Source organism: Malaclemys terrapin, chromosome 19 (assembly GCF_027887155.1).
Source record: "Malaclemys terrapin pileata isolate rMalTer1 chromosome 19, rMalTer1.hap1, whole genome shotgun sequence".
In the NCBI taxonomy this organism is placed as follows: Eukaryota; Metazoa; Chordata; order Testudines; family Emydidae; genus Malaclemys; species Malaclemys terrapin.
Genome location: NC_071523.1, coordinates 16,968,328 through 16,987,450, shown reverse-complemented (window position 1 = coordinate 16,987,450; position 19,123 = coordinate 16,968,328). Strand labels below are relative to the sequence as shown.

The following is a 19,123-nucleotide window of genomic DNA, read 5'->3' as shown; positions in this document are numbered from 1 at the left end:
TATCAGTCTCATGTTATATTAAAGTGTCAGGAAGAATCTCATTTGTTGTAGTGCATCCACTTATGTTGGTATAAATTATGTCGCTCAGGTGTGAATAAGCCACCCCCCCTGAGCAACATAAGTTACACTGACCTCAGCGCTGGTGTGGACAATGCTATGTTGGCAGGAAAGCTTCTCTCGCCGACATCGTTATCGTGGAGGTGGTTTTATTGGAGTTCTCACCCATCGGCATACAGCGTCTTCACCAGACGCGCTGCAGCGGCGCAACTGCTGTAGCATTTCTAATGTAGACTAGCCCTCGGATACATGCTTCTGAGAAGCAGGCAGACACCTGAGCAGCCTCTTCAGGGGATTTGTGCAGGTCTTAAAATGTTGTCTCCTCCAGACAGATCTGAATTTTATTCCACACAGTCATCACTTTTATCAGTTCCATCTCTCCTTCCACCATATCTTCAGCACACTTTTCCCAGGACTCATCACCAATGTTTGTTTTTCCACTGCACCATTCACTTGATTTAACTAATAAACTCCTCAGCTCTTCAGCCCTAATCATCTTTTCCTTTTCCTTGTTTTCCCAGCCATATACCATCATTATCACATGTTTCCAATTATCTCTCCTACTACCTAGTTTTGTCCTTTAGTCACATATCTGAGTCTTGTTGCAGGCTCCAGGATGCCATTCTTTAAAGGTGACTGAACTCCATATTCCCTTATACTTTAAGGGAAAGAGAATCCTCCCTGATTCACTGTGTGGATCTTTTATCTGCATTACAGAGCTCTTCTGCATATTCTGTTCTTGTTCTGTTCTCTTGGTGTCAGGGGAAGTTCTATGCTCATGGTAAGGACCCTATCCTGCAAAGACTTATGCACGTTTTTAACTTTACTTACTGAGAGCAGTCCCACTGAAATCAATCCATGCCCAGGTTGCAGAGAAGAGAACCACAGCAGGGACTGAAAAGAAAAAGGTCTCCTTTATTTACATGCAGATGCGATCACTGGAACCGTGTGAAAGTGATTACATTTTTTTTCTGTGACATTTCAAGCAAAAATTTATCTGCACCTCATTTTTTGGGCCATTTGTGATCTAGAAATTTAATGTTCATGACATTTCTGCAACAACGTCACATTATTGTTATTCCTCAAAACGGGGCAATTCTGAGTGAATAACGGGCTCTTTTTCTCTCCAATTTTGAAATGAAGAATAGATATTTCCCATAATTTTTTCCCAAAAGGTGGACCAATTTTGAATATTTGAAACAAAAAGCAAAAACCTCCTCCGTTCTCCAGGCTTTTTTCACTTTGAAATTTTCACATTTCTTTTATTACTCTCCCCTATATCCTGCCTCGATTTCCCTGTGACAAAACATAAGCACAGACTATTCTTATTAGTGTGCATTTTAATGCACTCTGTGCAAAGAAAGCACTGTGTAGTATTTGAAATAATTAGCCACACAATCCTGTTCAGAACTACAGTGAATTCCCTGAAAGTGCCATTCCCGGCGTGATCCTCTGTTTAGCCTCTATTTTCCAAAAGCTGGGAATGGGCCACAGGGAATGGATCACTTGATGATTACCTGTTCTGTTCATTCCCTCTGGGGCACCTGGCATTGGCCACTGTTGGAAGACAGGATACTGAGCTAGTATGACCTTTGGTCTGACCCAGTATGGCCATTCTTATGTTCCTATTCCATATGTCATTGTTCACTGCCAATACCCCATCTCCCAACTCTAGTGATTCATCTGTGAAATTCCTAGAGGGGAAAGACATATAAAGTTCTCCAAGGGGTGCGGCACAGTAGATGGTGCTTCATAACGCACAGGGTAGCCTGCCTGCAGTGACTAACCAGGGGATCAGCAAAAATCAGTTGTGTATTGTAGGTGAGTCTTTAACTGCTCAGTAAAACTGGGAACTGTGGAAAGACTTTAAAAATCATTGTGACAGAAGGCTGCTGTAAAGAAGGGAGTCCATTCCTACAGTCCTCTACTAAAACAAGACACTAGAATAAAGACAGGTGGCAGGTATATGCATGCTGTCAGCAGCTGAATCATACAGGCCATGCACTGATGGGGTCTGACTGCAACGGAGGTATCCTATCTCCTAAAACTGGAAGGGACCCTGAAAGGTCATCAAGTCCAGCCCCCTGCCTTCACTAGCAGGACCAAGTACTGATTTTTGCCCCAGATCCTTACGTGGTCTCTTCAAAGATTAAACTCACAACCCTGCGTTTAGCAGGCCAATGCCCAAACCACAGAGCTATCCCTCTGCTTAGCCCCCTCTACTTCTCCATTCTTCCAGTGATTGCCCCAGTTTTGTAAAACAAATGATGTCATGGGGAGAGCAGCTCAGGCTTGGCTCATGAGAAGTGAACAAGTAACATGTATTCCTTGGCAGGGACGCCATTAGGTGTTTAAAGGAGGAGACTAGACAGTTTTTTGGAAATGGGAGAGGCTCCTATTCCTTAACCTGGGGGCCGAGTCACAGGTGCCAGCTCCGAGCACCCTCACTGGGAGGGCCGTGCCAAACGCGCTGGAAGATGCTGCTGTCTCTTTGTGAACTGGTCTGGGGAGTGGTTTTTGCAGCGAGCACGGGATCCTCGCGTAGTCAGAGCCGTGCGGAATCGCTCCTCCGGCTGCGTGTACGTGCATCCCCCCTCTGCTCCATCCCAGTGCCAGCCCCCTCCAGCTGCAATGAACCAGGCCAGCAAAAGGAGGGGCGGGCCTCTCTCGCTGGTGGGCAGGGCTTCAGAGGAATCTGAGCCGCAGTCGGAGGAGGGAGGATGATAAATACTAGCCAGCCTGTAGCTGCCTGCTCCTTAGGGAGGATTGCAGAGCTCGGTACAATCCCAGGAGGGCTCCTCTGGCTTTACAAGACCTGATCTCTGCAGGGTTGTTGGAGGCATTTCTGGACGTAGGGGACCCGATTATCCCCCCCCGGCTGCTTTGGAGCATGGCTGGCAAGGTGCATCGGCTGTGCACGGGCTGGAGCTTACTGCTGCTGCAGGTGGGTCCGTGGAGCTCTTTGTTCGCAGGCAGGAGCACGTGCGTTCGCTCCAGCTGCTTTCTGCGGGCTCGCCTCGCGAGGAAAGGTTGTCGCAGACAAGCCCCAGCCTAAAGAAACTTTCCTGTGGCTTTAAAACCTGTTGGCCCTCTGTGCAGCTAGCTTAGCTAGGCACGTACATTGCATATGGTCTCCCTTCTTCCTCGGCTGTTCGGCAGTGGTGTCTGGTTCTCACCAGCGGCCGTTTCTTTACGTGGAAGCGCTGTTATTTATTGATTAAATTCCCTTCTCTGGAGACTGGCTTAAGCCACAGAGTTCATGGCGGGACCCCTCTGAGGGCTTTGAGCGCGGCGGGGATATTTGATTGTGCTTGCACAGTTGTTTCCAATGTGATGGGTTTAACTTCCTGCAAACGCGCTGGGAGACTGAGGTTATAAATTGAACGACAAACCTATATGCAGCTAGCCAAGCAAGGGCCTCTGAGAATCGGGGCTCTCTGCCTTTGGCTATCTGCTAGGCACGCTCGGGGTTTGTATCTGATGCTGATTCCTTCCTTCCCCAGGCAGCGCTCTGCTCTTCCCAGAGTAACTGCGATAGCCCCGACCAGTAAGTAAAAGCTCTCTCGCTATGGCAAAGGATTGTTCTGAAGCTGTTTTAATCATGATGTGGCACAGTGGAATTCTTTACTGACTTATATTTAGGCGGCTGCTTGGACTTTTGCTGCTCTGTGGAAAGCCTTTGCCTAGGAGAACAACCCACGAATTTGATTAAGCCAGTTCAGCTCATCTTTTCTTTTCTTTTCCTTTCAATCCTACCTACTGAGGAGGTTGGGGTGAAAGATCCTTTCATTCATACTTGACTCTGTTCTTCGAAATGCCGTTTTGCTGTCTTTTCCTCTCACCGGGTGTGGATTGAGCTCCTTTTTGTAGTAAAAATAAGTGCAGCCTCCAACATCTTCACTCTAGAAAATCAGCTAACTTTTGAGTAACTCCCTTCAATCTTCATATTCTGATTATATCTACTGTGCTAAAATGGCACAAAAGAGTGAATACAGCCCATTGACTGGATGGATACATTGGTTTTCTATATACTAAATGCATACAACTTGCTAAATGTAATACTGTTTTTCTGCCTCTCTGGCAATTTGGCTATTGGAGAAGTGATGTCATCTTTTTTATATTTAAGGGCAGCTCCCATTATAGCACTTTTGTTTGTATTACAGCCATGGCAAAAGAACTATAAGAATAATTTAGGATGAAAAAGCTGCCTTAGGCTGGAATTTTCAGATGCATCTAAGGGAGTTGTGACTTTCAATGGCTAATTTTCTTAGCCTAAATAGCTGTCTATCCAAGAAACTAGGAAATATCACTAGGAATAAAGAGTTTGTTTTACAATTTGCATTGTAGCATCTGAGTTGTCTTTAATAGAGGTACTGTTAAATTGTTTACAATGATCTTATGAAACAAAGTAGAGTTCATTTTTTAGATTCATTTTCTTAAATTAATTGCCTTTTCTACTCTGCAATTAGTGTGAAATTTAGTTGCTTTGTTACTAAACTTAATATTTGAACGTAGAGACTGAGATTAGTTATCCATCTTCATTTCCAGGTGTGCTCGGAATAATTCTAACTGGACTAGCCTGTGGTATGTCTGGTAAGTTCAGATTTATTTTACTTAACGTACAAGATGTTTGGGAGATGATGTAAACAAATAAATAGTGGGAATGGGTGAATAAAGACACACTTCTCTGATCCTGAATCAAAGAGGAGGACTTAGCCACGTCTGCCTGTGGCTAAATGAAAGGTGCCAGAGGAATACAACCCAGACTAGCTAGCTGAAAAAGTAATCAATTCCATACAACATGGGACATGTTCCTAGATGAGTATTCCATCCCCATAACTCTGACATGTTACAGCTTGAATCCAAAGCCATTATGCACCCCTTTTAAACAGACAACTTGCTGAATCTTTGCTTGGAGAGGGATCAGCAGTGCAGTGTTGTGGACTTGTCAGTTCTTGGCATTGCATCAGGTTTTGCTTATCCTTGAGCTTATCTCTCTCTCTCCGTTTTATGGGAGAGAAGATGGTTGGGTTATGATGTTCTTTCTTTCACGGCTTGCTGAATTCCTTGTCATTGACTGATGGGTAACCTTTTTTTATTGGCTCATTTTATGACTTAAAAAGGGGAGAAGACAAAGAGGCAAACACTATTGTAATAGACAGATCAGTCGCTCCATTATATTGCAGACTACATGCATCTTGGCTTGCAGCTAGAGTGTACATGTCAGGATGTACGCCATAAAACTTAATGAGGGAATACAGTGCAAATTGGCCAGTGTTAACAACAGCTTAGCATTTGGACTAATTTAGGCTTCTACAAATATTCTAAACCCTCTCAGTGGGAGTTGATATGCAGAACTGTTTCAAAAATTAATTGACACTTTAAGACTGGCTTGAAGGCAGCTGTCAGCATTTATAAACAGTAAAACGAATGTCATAGTTTGCTGTTCAGAACTGCTACACTATTATAGCAGTGTACAGTAATCATCACTTCCCTCGGAGGTCCATCTCAGAATGTGGAATCATGAAGGTTTATCCTCAGAGCTCTTGGAATGCTAGGAAGATCTGATTGGTTGGTGATGAGGTCATATTCTGCTCACTCTGTTGCAATGTTTTATTATGAAGTTCCAGCCAGCTTTTATACTATGAAATGTAAAAGCCAGCACTGTATATCAATTACTTCCTGTTCTGCCATTGCTGTGTTCTGAATTTTCTACATTTTATTTTTTAAAGTAATCTTAAATGACCCGAAACTCTAGGAACTTATGGGTGCTGATCAGAGATTAGTTTTGAAGAATCTAACTTCCCTTCTGATCAAAAAAGAAACCTGGCTTTGCTAAAACAGCAATTTCATAAGGGTTGTGCTGGGAGTGCAGGAAACTAGTTCAGATCCCCGGGGTCAAGGAAGGTATTGGATTCCCATGGAGTACTAAAGCCTGTGGTATGGAATTTGAGCTATTGGTCAATGTAGGTTCCAAATTCCAGCTTTTGTGGGTGAGGGATATGTTTGTGTGATTCTAATACTAATAGAAATGTTCTCATTAAAATTAAAGAAAACAGTTTGTTTGGATTTAAACATCTCCTGCAGTATAATTTTGGTTACTTTTACATTGTCATCTTTAGTAATCTAGGAGTGCTAAAAAGGAATTATTTTGGAGGCATGCTTTTGATCTATCGGTATTACCTTTAAATTGGTTGGAGGAGAGGAGGGAAACAATACTGTTGGGGTCTCTTCTTCTGACCGATGTATGTACTGGGGAGGGAAGGAATCAGAACATGGAAGTCTGGTGTGTCAGTTGTTCTGGAGCAGCTCCCTCTAAAGTACCATGAGAATACTTAAATCTTTGACCTTGGGTCTCTTTCTTGACAACACTGCTAGGCACTTCTTGCAACCCAATCCCAGCCTGGCACGCCTTATTGCTTAACTAGCTCATGAGAACACTTAACTCATTCAAGAACACTTTCAAGAATGGAAAAAACTCCAGAATTTAAATTTGAGAGGGGAGCCAGAAGCACCAAAATCTAGATTTTAGGTATATTGGGTGGAATTGACCCCTGGGTACAGGGCCAATACACCATTAAATGCCTATACCCCTAAATCTCACTTATGCACTATTTTGAGGACTTAAGTGGTTCAGAGGTCTAGATCTGGTTTTGTGTAGAAGTCCAGATGGGAATGCTGGGAAAATAGCACCTTTTGAAGTCCAAACTCTTGCACTGCCCTCATTTACTCTGTAGAATACTGACTTAGGCATTGTGTATTATGAGGTTATACAGCAGTTAGAGATGGCACCACAAAGATACACACTGCACTATAAAACTTCTGCAATGCTGTATAAATACAAGTCCTTGTCCTGCAAAGACTTAGCCTTAAGCACATAAACAGACTCACTGGATTCAATTAAAGTCGGTGGAGCCATGCTCACTAACACTAGCTGAAAATCTGGCCTGTGAATTTTTTAACTTAACACCATCTCTGAGTCAGGAAGGGTTTAACAGGTGATCAGTAGCACCAAAGCTTGGGGATATTAAACTGACTGTTTTGTGACTGGCTTTTCTCATGCTGAGGAAAAGCATCGATAATAAAATAATGGGCTTTTCTCTCCTTGCATCTCCTAGGCTGATTCTACTGACAGTGTTCATGCTCCTGCTATGTGGCATCACAGCGAGCTGCGTGAAGTTCTGCTGCCGGAAGAAGAGACCCCCAGTTCAAACCTTCCCTAGACGCCCCTATGATATGACAGTCATTGCCGTTGATGGCGATAGCACCGCCCACAGCACTGTGACCTGTGAGTGTTCTTCAGGGGCTTTTATTCAGGGGTGTTTCAGGCTCTAATCCTGGAGATGCTAGCACTTGGGTGTGCAATACTCCTGGCACTTCACATCTTCAAAGTAGACACAAACTAATCCTCACAACACCTCAGGCCCTGTGAGGTACTATCATCCCACATGTTGTAGATGGGGAAACAGAGGCAGAGAGAGGCTCAGTGAGCAAGTTTAGTGCTCTAAAGGTTCAAATAAATTCCTGATGGGCTGGCCTTGGGCATGTCCTCCCACATCCATTCTTGCCCCGCCGTCTTGTTCTACCTCACATTTGTCCGTTCCCGCCAAACTGCTTCTTACAGGAGCTATAGCACAAAACCACAATGGTAGAAGCCCAACTAATAAGTCTCCTGGTGTCTGGGTTACAGCATGTACCCATTATGTCAGACACCTCACTGTAATAACTAGATGGGTCTAAACAGAAGCATTTTTTCCTGATTGCTTTCTGGATGGGGCTGGGTGGGTTCCATCTATGCCACAGTTATAGATGCACTAATTTACTGGAAGAATAGTGTCAGATCTTTATACAAAGATGTCTTTTATTCACTTGTTCAAGCCCTATTGTGCCTTCTCTTTACAGCGTACAGCTCTTTCCAGTACCCCCAGAGCGCTCCACTTCCACTTCCATTTGGGGATATGGATAGGAGCACCATGTCTCCCCCAGCCTACAGCCTCTATGCAATGGAGTTGCCACCCTCATATGATGAGGCCATCAAAATGGCTAAGCCCTACATCGAGACAGTGTTGGTGGGCCAGAAGCTCAATGACATCCTTGAGCCGGTGGCACCAGAAGAGCCAAATCAGCATCAAGGTTCATCTGCTCCTGTGGCCAGTGAACCGGAGACACAGCCAAGTTCAGAAGAACCACAAGTTGAAGCACAAGGCCAACCTCAGCTCTAGCCCATTTAGAGGGAAGATAGAGCAATACAAGGACCTTGAGATGTACTAAAGACATTAAAAGTTTGATCTTATATGCAAGTAACCATGGGAAGATGCCTAATCTGAGGTCCCTAGCAATGATCTGTCATGTGGGAGGAATGTTTCCTGCAATTGCAGTAATCTTTTGTTGACGCTTCTAGGGTATTAAATGAAATAGGAGGACAGCAGTTTAAAAATACCCTGTATGGGTGATACATGGATGCTAGCTTGTGTCCTGCCAATGAAAAATAATCCCTTGTACTGATATAGCAATGAAAAGGGCAGGGGCATGGTTCTGCGATAGCGACACCTTCATTAGATGCCAGAATGACGCAAACAGTGCATTGTTCCTGAACAGAAGATGGAGGTTTCCCAAACTTGAGACAGAAATGGAGTCTTGAGCAAGTGCAAATTCAAGAGCTTCTATAGCTTGTCTCTTCTTTTGAGAAGGTTAACTGTCCAGCAAATTGCTGAAGCACTGAACTCGTTGCTACGTAACGGTGAATGTTCTTTAAACTGAAGGAAAATGGCACCCCAGGACTCTACTATAGTTCATGAATTGAAATGCACATTGTTATTTCCACAGTGATGGGGAGAGACAAGGGAAAAGACATTTAGGAGACCCGAATCATTAAAAAAACCCATCATTGTCAGTTACAGTGCAAATTAGCCTCCAGGAGAAACTTCTGTACATGGTTTGGTATTATTAAAATATTTCAAGTATTCATGCTTTTTGCTGACTGAACCCAATGGGTTTGAAAAACTAAATGATCTGGTAAACATTGAATGCCTTGTCAGCACAAAAAGTCGGTAGTATGAATTTCAGAAAAAGTTAAAAGTTAAAACTGCAGCGCTTGACCTTATGGGATTTTTATTTTATATTTCATTGATTTTTTTTTTTAAACTATAAATAAAATTTTAACCTTTTAAAGCAAACCATCTGCCATTGTGAGAGCTAAGTAACCTAAGATAAGAGTTACAGAGAAAAGTGTCCAATAAGAATATCTTCAAGGAAAGATCTGTGAGGCATAGAACAATAGAAATGAGCATTGAAGGGATCTTTCATATCCTGTAGCTCAACTCCACACTGTATTTCCTTGGGACTGTGGGGCTTATACACTAACCATTTTTGTGTGTGCATGGAAACCGTATAAACCTTCTATCCTTTAAAACTGCAGGTACAAGAAATCCTAGTCCTCTGAGCTTGAATAAGTTCTGATTGTTTGGATACTTTTTCCAGTGGCAGTGTGATATTCTATCTCCTCTTTACTGCAACTGTAGGGAGGAAACTGAGTGCACAAAATCTTTTAGAAAAAAGGGTAAAGTGCCCTCAGGAGGAGGAAAAAGATGAAGGTCGGAAAACTCACAGCTGCAACAACTGTATTGGGCAAAAAGCCCCATTGAATAGGGCAGTGGTCTCCAAAGTGGGGTGATCCTTGGGGATGCGCAGCAGGAGGAGCGGGTGTGTTTTGTTTTTGCTTCATCAGTTCGGGCGGGAGTCGGAGCGGCTTTTTTTTTTTTTTGCTTAGGCAAAAATGATAGAGCCGGGGCAGCAGGGGGTGCGTGCTCAAAATTTTTTTTACTGATAGGGTTGTGTGATCAAAAAAGTTTGGAGACCACTGGAATAGGGCACTGCTGCTGCTTACCCATCAGTAAGCATTTCCAGTACCCATCTAGTAGCTGTTTGAGAACTGAAGCCCTACACATTGGCAGTAATTGAACTATCAGAACAGTGCACAGGACCAAGGTTAAAAGGGAGGGGAAGCCACACCAGTCTCAAAGGTAAGTAAGTCCTTGTGACATAGTTAGCAAATGTGTGTTTATTGCAGAAAAATATCCTCTTTGTGAGGGAAGCTGCAGTGCCAGGAAATAAACCTAGAGGGGAAAACATCCCCAGTTTCTATATGAATGAACCACTGCTCTGTGGGGACTAATCTATGATTGCACTGCTCTGGAAAGCTGTTTACCGCTACTTAGATGCATAGCACAAAGGGAAGCAGCCTTGGCTTCAGTTAAAAAATTCTTTATTTTGGAATGCAGGTCATCTTTCCCGTTTCCTGTTTTTCCTTTAGCCATCACCAGCTTTCAGACTTGTGAGCTCAGCCTTTCATTAGAGGGGAATGGTCTTTGTAGATGGGGTTCAGGTTGGACTATCCATTTAAGCTGAGAGGTGACAAGGGACCATGGCAGGTGGCGTGGGTGTTATGCCTTTCCCACTTCCATTCTTGTTCTCTAGGGAGGGTTTATTTTTATCTAGTTTCTGGAATTACAACAGAGACCAGTTCTGCTGGTATTTCACTCCTGGGACTCTCATTCATTCATCTGCACTCTCAGGTGAAGGAGTGCAGGTACAAAGGGGGGGTGGGAGGGAAGAGTGATGTGTAAACTTGTATTTCCGTTCTGACAAAGGTGTTTGGCTGGGCCCTCAGACTTTTTTTTTTTTTTTTTTTTCCTCCTAGCCCTATTCTCACTGGTGACATTTTGTTTTTAAGCTCCCTACTGACTGGAATTAGTGACTAGTCTGACTTGTACTAGAAGCAAAGAGGCTCAGCTGGGGTTGGAAGTGAGTGGTAGTTTTAACACAAACCTACCACGCCAGGGAATTCAACTTTTAGCATTTATTTTTTTAAAAAAGAAAAAACTGATACCGTTTTCTGTGGGATTTTTTTTTTTTTTTTGGGCCCGAGTTGTGGAAGGCTCAATTAAGTCTTACTCTGCCCTGGTGATGGGATGAGGAGCCTTCTGAGACCAGATTGAAAGAGAAGAAAATCATGATACAACCAAATAGCTGGAATCTGGTTCCTAACATTTGTACCTGGCTTTGCAAAAACCACTCCTGCTTTTGCCATTGGTACTGGATGAACAAGGGCTGCCAAAGAGGAGTTGTACTTTAGATTTGCAGCTCCCATTGGCTTCAGTGGAGTTGTCCCTGGTTCAGCACATCTGCAAATTGGCCCAGAAGTCCTGGTGTTGGTAACAGGAGTTCATGAGTATATGGAACACTCTTCTGCTGGCTGAAGTAATTAGGGGTGTTTTGTACAGCAAACTTAACAAACACAAGAAGTTACTTGTTTGATTCCAGTCCAAATAGGAACTTAATGACTGAGTTAAGGCTGCTGCAAAAGACATTTAAGGAGGGGAAATGATGATATAGACCCTGAACTGCACCTGGTACCTCAGTGTGGTTGGGACTGCCTTTCTCAGATCACGAGCCACTGACTCGCTGACATACTTTGCTGCCCAAGTAGCCTTGTTGCTCAACTTACATTCCTCCCTGCTGGAGATGAAATGGTATAGGGACAGACCACATCACTGACTCTACTTAGCTGCAGACATAACAAAGAGCAAGAGCCTGATCTTGCTGTCCTTGGAAGTCGTTTGGTTGCAGACCGCAAAAGAAATAGGAGTAGGCCCCATAGTGCTTTCCAGCCTGGGGTCTATCTCTGCAGTTTCCTTTTTTCTGCACCATACTTTTCTAGAGCAAATTTTGATACACTGCAGTTACTGTTTGCTATCTTGGCTGTGCCTGCACTGGCATTTCACCACAAGTGTAACTTCCTGCTGTTAAGTAAAGTGACATCTGTGAAGCCCTAAATGCTGTGGAACTGTTAAAATGTTTTGTTTGTTTACTTAGTTTTGCCCTACCTAACATTTTCCTGATTAAAATGGAGAAAGTCCAGTATGTCTGATTCCAAAGGGAGAGGGGGAAATAGTACTATGAATTACACCTAGCTTTTTCATCACACTTTATCAGTCGGTCTCCAAAGCTCTTTACAAAGGAGGTTGGTGGTATTATCCCTATCTTCCAGATGAGTAAACTGAGCTACAAGGACCCGTCCAAGGTCACCCAGCAGGCCAGGGGCATAGTTGAAAATCAACACAGGTCTCCTGAGTCCAAGGCCACTGTTCGTGACTTCCTTGATGGAACAAGGTTCTTAAACATTCTCCTTGCCTCTCAATTGATTTTGAGAGTCCTCAGCAGGTTCCCCCAATGCTAAACCCCTGTGTTGACTAGTGATCTCCCAGCCAGACTGGTCATTGGCCTGTGCAACTTGTCTTTTGCTCAGTGGATTAGGTTAGCAGGCTGGCTTGTCTGGGAAGTGTGGATTGTATTATTGGCCTGCTGGGTGAATTGGGCAAATCACTTCAGCTTAGATCCTCCTTTCATTTTGATGGGAGTGAAGTGCCTAAAATACCTTTGAGGATCTGGGCTGCCATCTCCCTGTGCCTCAGTTTCCCCATCTGTAAAATGGGGATACTGACCTCTTTTGTAAAGTGCTTTGAGCTCTACTAATGAAAAGTGCTAGATAAGAGCTAGGCATTATTAAAATAACTAGGTTCAGCAAGTATGGCTCACAGCCCAGTCTTGCCTTCATCAAGCTTGCCATCCTCCTTGGTGAAAGATCTTTGCACAAACAATCTCCAAGGTCTACACCCTCAAGCCTGGCAGCAGCAGGCACATTCTGGTGGGGGTGCTAAGTTAGCAACTTTAATATCATAACTGTGCTCTGATTAGGAAACTGATGCTCTCTAGTGGTTGCCAACATTTTTGCCGGTACAATGAGTATCATATCTCCCCTGCCAGTGCTGTGGCAGGCAGCTAGCATATTTTCTACTGGAACTTGATACAGAATTCAGTGTTCATCCTCACTCTAACTTGCGAGTATGGTTACTGACACGTAATGCTATTTTTGCAGAAAGCTACATGAGTTCTGAAATGCTGCATAAATTAATCCTGCCTCTTTCACAACCCATCTACAACACAGCCTCCTCTAGCTACAAAATCTGCTGTTACTCTTACATACATTCCCATTTTAAACAGTGCTAAGGTAATGGTCCCAAACACTGCACTTTGCAATAATACTGTAGTGACTTTCAGAGTATTCTTGTTATACAGAGAGATTCAATGTAATATGATGCAGTTAAGGGGAAGCTCCTTACTTCAAAGCACTGAGATGCGATACTAAGGTATGTAGTGAGTAGAGCTGGTTTGACAATACCACTCCCCTGCCCTCCAAATTTGGGGATTTTCAGATTTTGTTTTTTCACAAATTGGAAAATTTCAAAAGAGATGGACATTTTCAGCACATTTGTTGAAAAAAATGGCCCTTTTCCATCCAATTTTTCAAATGAAAATTTTTTTACTCTCAGTACAGTTATTGGTTGTGTTTGCACTCTGCTTGTATTCAGGAAGCACAGGCTAAAACTCTCAAAGTTCTGCACTGGGATTAGTGTAAAACCTGATGGAGCCTCTAGTGTGTCTCTTTTGCCTGTCCTAGAGTCTCGATGAGGTACATGGATGTGATGACATGTGCCCAGGACGTTACACAATGAATTGCAATGTGCTAATTGTAATTCTGGTCATTGTGAAATTGTCCTAGTTAAAACCAGATTTTATTGTAAGGCGAGAGGGGGCATATCTCCATCTTCCACCACTTCTTGTTACTCACTTTGGCTCCTGTGGATCTGCCTCACAGAGATGTTGCAAAGATAAATACAGTAGTGACTGCGGGTGCTCAGGTTCTATGGGCATGGGCCATAGAACTGCCTGAGGTAGGTCAGGCAGGGAAAACTGCCCCATCCTGCCCCACTGCTCAAATCTGATTTGGAGGGTGATGCTTTCAGGTGTATTCAGTCTCTACAGCCATTTCAGTCCTAGGTATTGCTGCTGAGACTTGCCAAAACAGGCTGGAGGTTTGGTGATATGGAGGCTACCAACTGGACTAAGGCCCTGATTCTGCAATGCACTGTATGCAAATGAACCTCTGCACCTGACCAGAGACCTGCTGGACTCTGTGCAGATGCTGGGGCCTGCTCATATTGTAGGACTGATGCCTACCTCTCACCGCTCAACTCATTTCACATTCTAGCTCCTATTCCCAGGTGATCAAGTGGGGAGTGCAGCTCCCCCGCCACAGATCCCCCAGCCTCCTTGGCTGGCAAGGTGAGAGGTCCCCCTGCTGCTTCAATCTGCTGTCCATTGCCGAGGTACAAAGGGCTAGCAAGGCACTTCCTATCACTGCCCAGGACAACTTGTGCTTGTTTATGGTACAGACTGGCACCATCTGAATCATGATACCTCCCAACACCCCTGTGAAGTAGGCAAGTAAAATTATCCCCAAAAGACCCAGTAGCCTGTACTGCATAGGAGGCTTTATTAGCAAACAAGTGCTGGGAAGTAACCACCACTGAAGGTTTGTGGTCATGATGGGAAGAAATATTAAGCCTGCTCTCAATTATCCTATAATAATTGGTCTGGTGGGGAGGCTGGTGGTTTCCAGGAAACTGGGGGATTTCCCCAGGGCAGCTTAGGGAAAGAATTACCCTCTAGTGAACTGTGCTTGTTCGAAATCAACATAAAGATAGGTTTGAAAAAATATTTGCTTATTTTACTTAAGAGGTGAATGAAGGGAGAGCTCTAGAGGGTTAAAAGGAAAGACTAAGCTAGTAAATAAATATGAGATATTAGGAATCAGAGAGAGTCCTTCATGTTTGGACACAGGGTCTGTTCAGACTAGTAGTGATTGGGACAGGGAAAGTTTCCTAAGGAGGGGAGATGACTGTGGACTCTAGAGAAATGTTCCTGTGATTGCATTGCTGGAACGGAGTGAAGGCCTGCTGTTGCATAAGAAGAGCATATAGGTGCAGGAGATCTAGTGGGATCCTTTGCTGAGCATGAGATGAGTGCTGTGTGAGCTTTTCATGTTGTCTCAGAGCTGGTAGAAAAAAGTCACATTTTCTCACTGACCAAAGCAAGCGTGGTGAGCTTGAGTCATTTGAGGATGTGATTGGCGGCTGCTGGAGTAAGACAAGGACTGGTCTGGACAGTGCTTTGTGGATGAAAGTGAAGCCTCTGTGAAATCTACGGGTATGTGTACGCTGCCTGCTTGAACTATCCTGTACTGGAGGGCTGTGTGTTATGGAAAATACTATGAACCCAAGTCATAATTACCCTAGGACAAGGAGGCCCTGATCCCTGACTGAGGTCTCTAGGCATTACTGCAATGCAAATGTATAATAGGCTAAAGAAGACTGTCAATCATATTTTCAATGATGTCTGAGCTTTGTAGATGCCAGAAAAAAACCTCGCTCTTCAGGTCTCTGAATCAGCATGGAAAGAACGGTTTCTGAAAAGCCACTGGATTGTGTCCCTTGCAAACTGAGCTCAGTTTTACTCCTGCCTGTGAGACAGCATTTGTTTAGGCCTGGTCTACATAAGAGAGTTGAGACAGTTTATCAAATCAGTTTAAAAACCGGACACTCTTATTTTGGTTAAGAGTGGCTCATTGCTGTTTTAGCTTAAGCTGATTCCTAACCGACTTAAGCTAAACTGCAATAAATCTAGTTTAAATTGAAATAATAGTGTCCACACGGGGGTTTGCACTAGATTAACTAAATCAGTTTAAAATCACATCTTTAGTTAAACCATTGCAACATATATGTTCCTCAAATATAGTCCAAAACCACAACTGCTGCCTCTTGAGTGTGTGTCTTCAGGTGAATATCTTCACTTGACTACTTCATTTCAATAACCTGATGCAGGAGGAAGAGTCCTAGCTCTTATGCAGAAATAAGCACTATGTACAGATCACAGGGTAGCATATGCTTTTGGCCAAAGGTCCTATGAGCTTCCTCCCCTCAGCAAGAGTTGAATGGTAAGTCTTCTAAATTTAAAAAGCTTTATGGAGCAAGAGGGTACAGATAGGTTAGAAGAAATAACTTCTAGTTCATTCTAAAATACAGGGGCAAACGGACACATTTTCAAAGGTATTTGGATCTAAAGTGGCAGATAGGCACCAAATAGATTTTCAAAAGTGCCATCTGCACCTTTAGGTGCCTAAATATTTTTGAAAATCTGGCCCACAATGAACAGCACCTGTGCCAGGACGGACCAATTCCCCAGTGCTTTCTCCTGACTTAATAGCTTGCTTTAACCCACTTGTAGTCTGGAGCACAGACATGCAGTGTTTCCCTCTGCTTTCCGCAAGTCCAGTGCCCTTCCCCTTGTATGCTATGCTCTGGTTCAGAATCAGCTTGCAGCATTACAGGCTTTTCCATCTGTTACCCAACCCCGACTGCATCATTTCACAGGTTTCCTCACTGTTTTTCCAAACCCACTTGAAACACTGAATTATTGTGAGCTTGAAATTCAGTGCAATATGACTCATGTTCTCAGGCACTCCCTCGGGTAGCTTTATTTAGTCCACTGTGCAGAAGTGAAGTTTAGGCATTTCTAACCAAGGTGTGAACTGTTTTTGAGATGCATAAAAGTAGGTGTGAACCTGGGAACAATTCTCAGTCCCAGGAATGATTTATACAGGAGAAGTGAGCACATGCATTCCTTTCCGAAGTACGCTATGTTCCTTTCACAGGACTCTTTAAAGCCATATTGGAAAAACTTTCTGTATAAAGTTTATTAATAAACATAAATGATGGCTCTTGTATGATTTCCATGGCCCACAACAGATTGCTTGTATAACTGAATTTGTCCTGCAAGAGCTTCTACACCTGCTGTGAGAGGAGTCTCTCAGCTCTGGTCTGGTCTGTAGCTTCCGCCTGCTGTGAATGCCAGGTGAAGTTACTCAGACGTGGGTCGTGTATGAGTGGTGTTCGGAAACATCTCCAGATCACAGCATCTTGAGAAGAACTGCAGCCCTTGTAGGTGAGAGTGTTTAGGAAGGATCTTTGTAACAAAGGATACGGTTCTTCTGCAGGACGCTACTGAACAAGCTTAAAGGATTCTCCAGTCATCATGGCCACAAACTCTGAGAGGGAGAGAACCATAGACAAGGCAGGATTTATTAGCCTCAACTTGTGCTGCTGGCACAAGCCATAGAGTGGGTTCATCACAGGTTGATAGGCAAGGAGCACTGAAGGATACTTCTCTAATGCTCACTCAGCAAGATGGGCCTGAAGCACAGGGACTCTAGATGGATTCTTGTTGGCTGAATAGTGCTTTGTTCATTGAAATCTGAATTTCCAAAGGTTGTGATTTGCTCCAGAAGTTGAAGGGGATCCCCACTTTCCTCACATCACATGCATCCTTGTCTCCCAGCTCTATGCTCACACCGTGGGGCAAATTCTCTGATGCAGCTCCATTGAAGTCACTAGGGTGATGACAGCAGAGAACAAGCCCTACCGGGATCTTTGCACATGTAGTAGGTTTTTTAGTGGCATGACACAATCACTAGTCCAGAGCAAAAATGAGGGTCTCGTCCAAAGGCCATTGGAGTCTGTGGGAGTCTTTAAATTGCCTTGGGTAAATTTTTTTTAATCAGTCTTTATTGGCTAAGTGTAGTGGGAGGGCTGCCTCTGAGACTGCAACATTTTCCCTTCTAGTTAAAGAATGGCATGAGCAATTTCTTTTGCACATCTCACAAGAATCTTGCCTCCCTCTTTCAGTGGGAATTTGCCTGCTCAGCTCTCACCTGAAGAGAATTGTTAGTGTGAAACTGACAGAACCTTAGTTACACAGCAGCTCAAATGAAATGCCAGAGCATTTAAAAATAAACCAGCAGCAACGCAGCCCCGATGACTTCAGTTTTACCCCTCTGGCTCTTCAGTGAGAAAATGGCTCATGCCAAGCTGGTGCTGTCAAGGCAAGTTCTGCTATGCTGTAATGAACTTTGAAGAGCTAATTAAGCTGTCAGCTATTGTTAGAGATAAGCCTCTCACCCCTGCTTTGCCTCTGCTTCTCCCAGACAAAGTGCTCCCCAGGCACTGGCAACATACATCTGTGATAAACAAGGAATTTCACATTGTGGCAAATGGGGGTAGAAACGGAACATGTCAACATAAAAGCAGTTTGAGTTGGGCCTGAATTGAACTCCTGCATCTGGACTTTCCCAAACCTTAGGGAAGTTCAGACCTGAATCCAAACTTTGTACATTAAGCCCTTCTGCTACCCCCTTTTCTTTTTGTACATCTGTTTGTGTAGTTGGAGGGCCTCCTTCCCTACCTCCTTCTGCTCCACAATGGCCTGCTTGAGATGGTAACGAACATACCAGAAATCCGGAAAGAAGACATCAGAATAGGAGGAGCAGGATGGTGGTTGTTAGGGCAGGGAGCAGGTGGTTATATTAAGGAGAGGAATGTGGTCCAATGGTCTAAACACAGGGCTGAAAGCCAGGAACTCCCAAGCTCTAATCCTGGCTCACTTTCTGGCCTTGGGCACATCACTGTGAAGGTATCTATAAAATGGAGGTAATTTGATGTTGGGATTAATTGATATTTGTAGAACATCCCAAGAATGAAAAGGAATGTAAACCCACATGCTTAAAGGCCCAAGCCAACCTCTAACTAATGTGAGGTTTGGGAAGGCATTCCCTTGATGGGCAGATTGCTGAACTATGGGATTTCTTGCACCTTCCTCTGAAGCAGCTAGGGCCAGCCACTGACAGAAAGGATAATGGACACATGTCTGAACTGGTGCAACTGTACCTGTGTTTCTAAAGACCTACCCAGTATAAGGACTCAGTATTATTAGGAAATTGTTAATGAAAACAAATTTCTGTTCATCTCCTAATGGAGAACAGAGAAATATTAAATTTCTAAAAGCAATATTATATTAATAAAAGACAGTGTAGTGAGACATCCAAAATCTCTGTAACAAATCCAAACCCTTTCCAAGAAGTCTGACTAATGTATCAATAATGGGTTGGTATTGGGATCTCTTTCTGCTGTATGCTTCTACTGCCTTCTGCTGAAAGGTCAGATAAAATGCAATGTGGTTGCATTAAACTCAACCACTTATTGACCTGTCTTTTAATGTCAATCCAAATCATGAACAGATATTTTTCCAATGCTTTCCGGTTGCATTGGGAATG

At 43.6% G+C, this 19,123-nt stretch overlaps 2 protein-coding genes across 8 annotated transcripts in view; one reads left to right on the top strand and one right to left on the bottom strand.

Annotated features, from left to right (window-relative positions):
* The first annotated feature begins 2,793 nt into the window (after window positions 1–2,793).
* TMEM52 (transmembrane protein 52) lies at window positions 2,794–9,233 on the top strand. 2 transcript variants are annotated; one of them, XM_054008942.1, is made up of 5 exons: window positions 2,794–3,001; window positions 3,561–3,604; window positions 4,606–4,650; window positions 7,176–7,345; window positions 7,960–9,233. In XM_054008942.1, exons 1-5 carry the CDS (start codon window positions 2,948–2,950, stop codon window positions 8,277–8,279), a joined length of 633 nt encoding a protein of 210 aa, XP_053864917.1. In that variant the 5' UTR covers window positions 2,794–2,947; the 3' UTR covers window positions 8,280–9,233. The 2 variants fall into 2 exon arrangements, with proteins under 2 accessions (XP_053864917.1, XP_053864918.1); XM_054008943.1 differs by lacking the exons at window positions 2,794–3,001; window positions 3,561–3,604 and adding an exon at window positions 3,613–4,112.
* A 4,009-nt stretch (window positions 9,234–13,242) lies between these two features.
* Window positions 13,243–19,123, bottom strand: part of CALML6 (calmodulin like 6) — a 190,437-nt gene continuing 184,556 nt past the window's right edge. For 5 of the 6 annotated variants that reach the window (XM_054008949.1, XM_054008945.1, XM_054008946.1 and 2 more), the window contains one exon: window positions 17,069–18,487. In XM_054008949.1, coding sequence (XP_053864924.1) covers window positions 18,372–18,487 — 116 coding nt within the window. In that variant the 3' untranslated portion in view covers window positions 17,069–18,371. The other variant, XM_054008950.1, reaches the window with a different exon arrangement.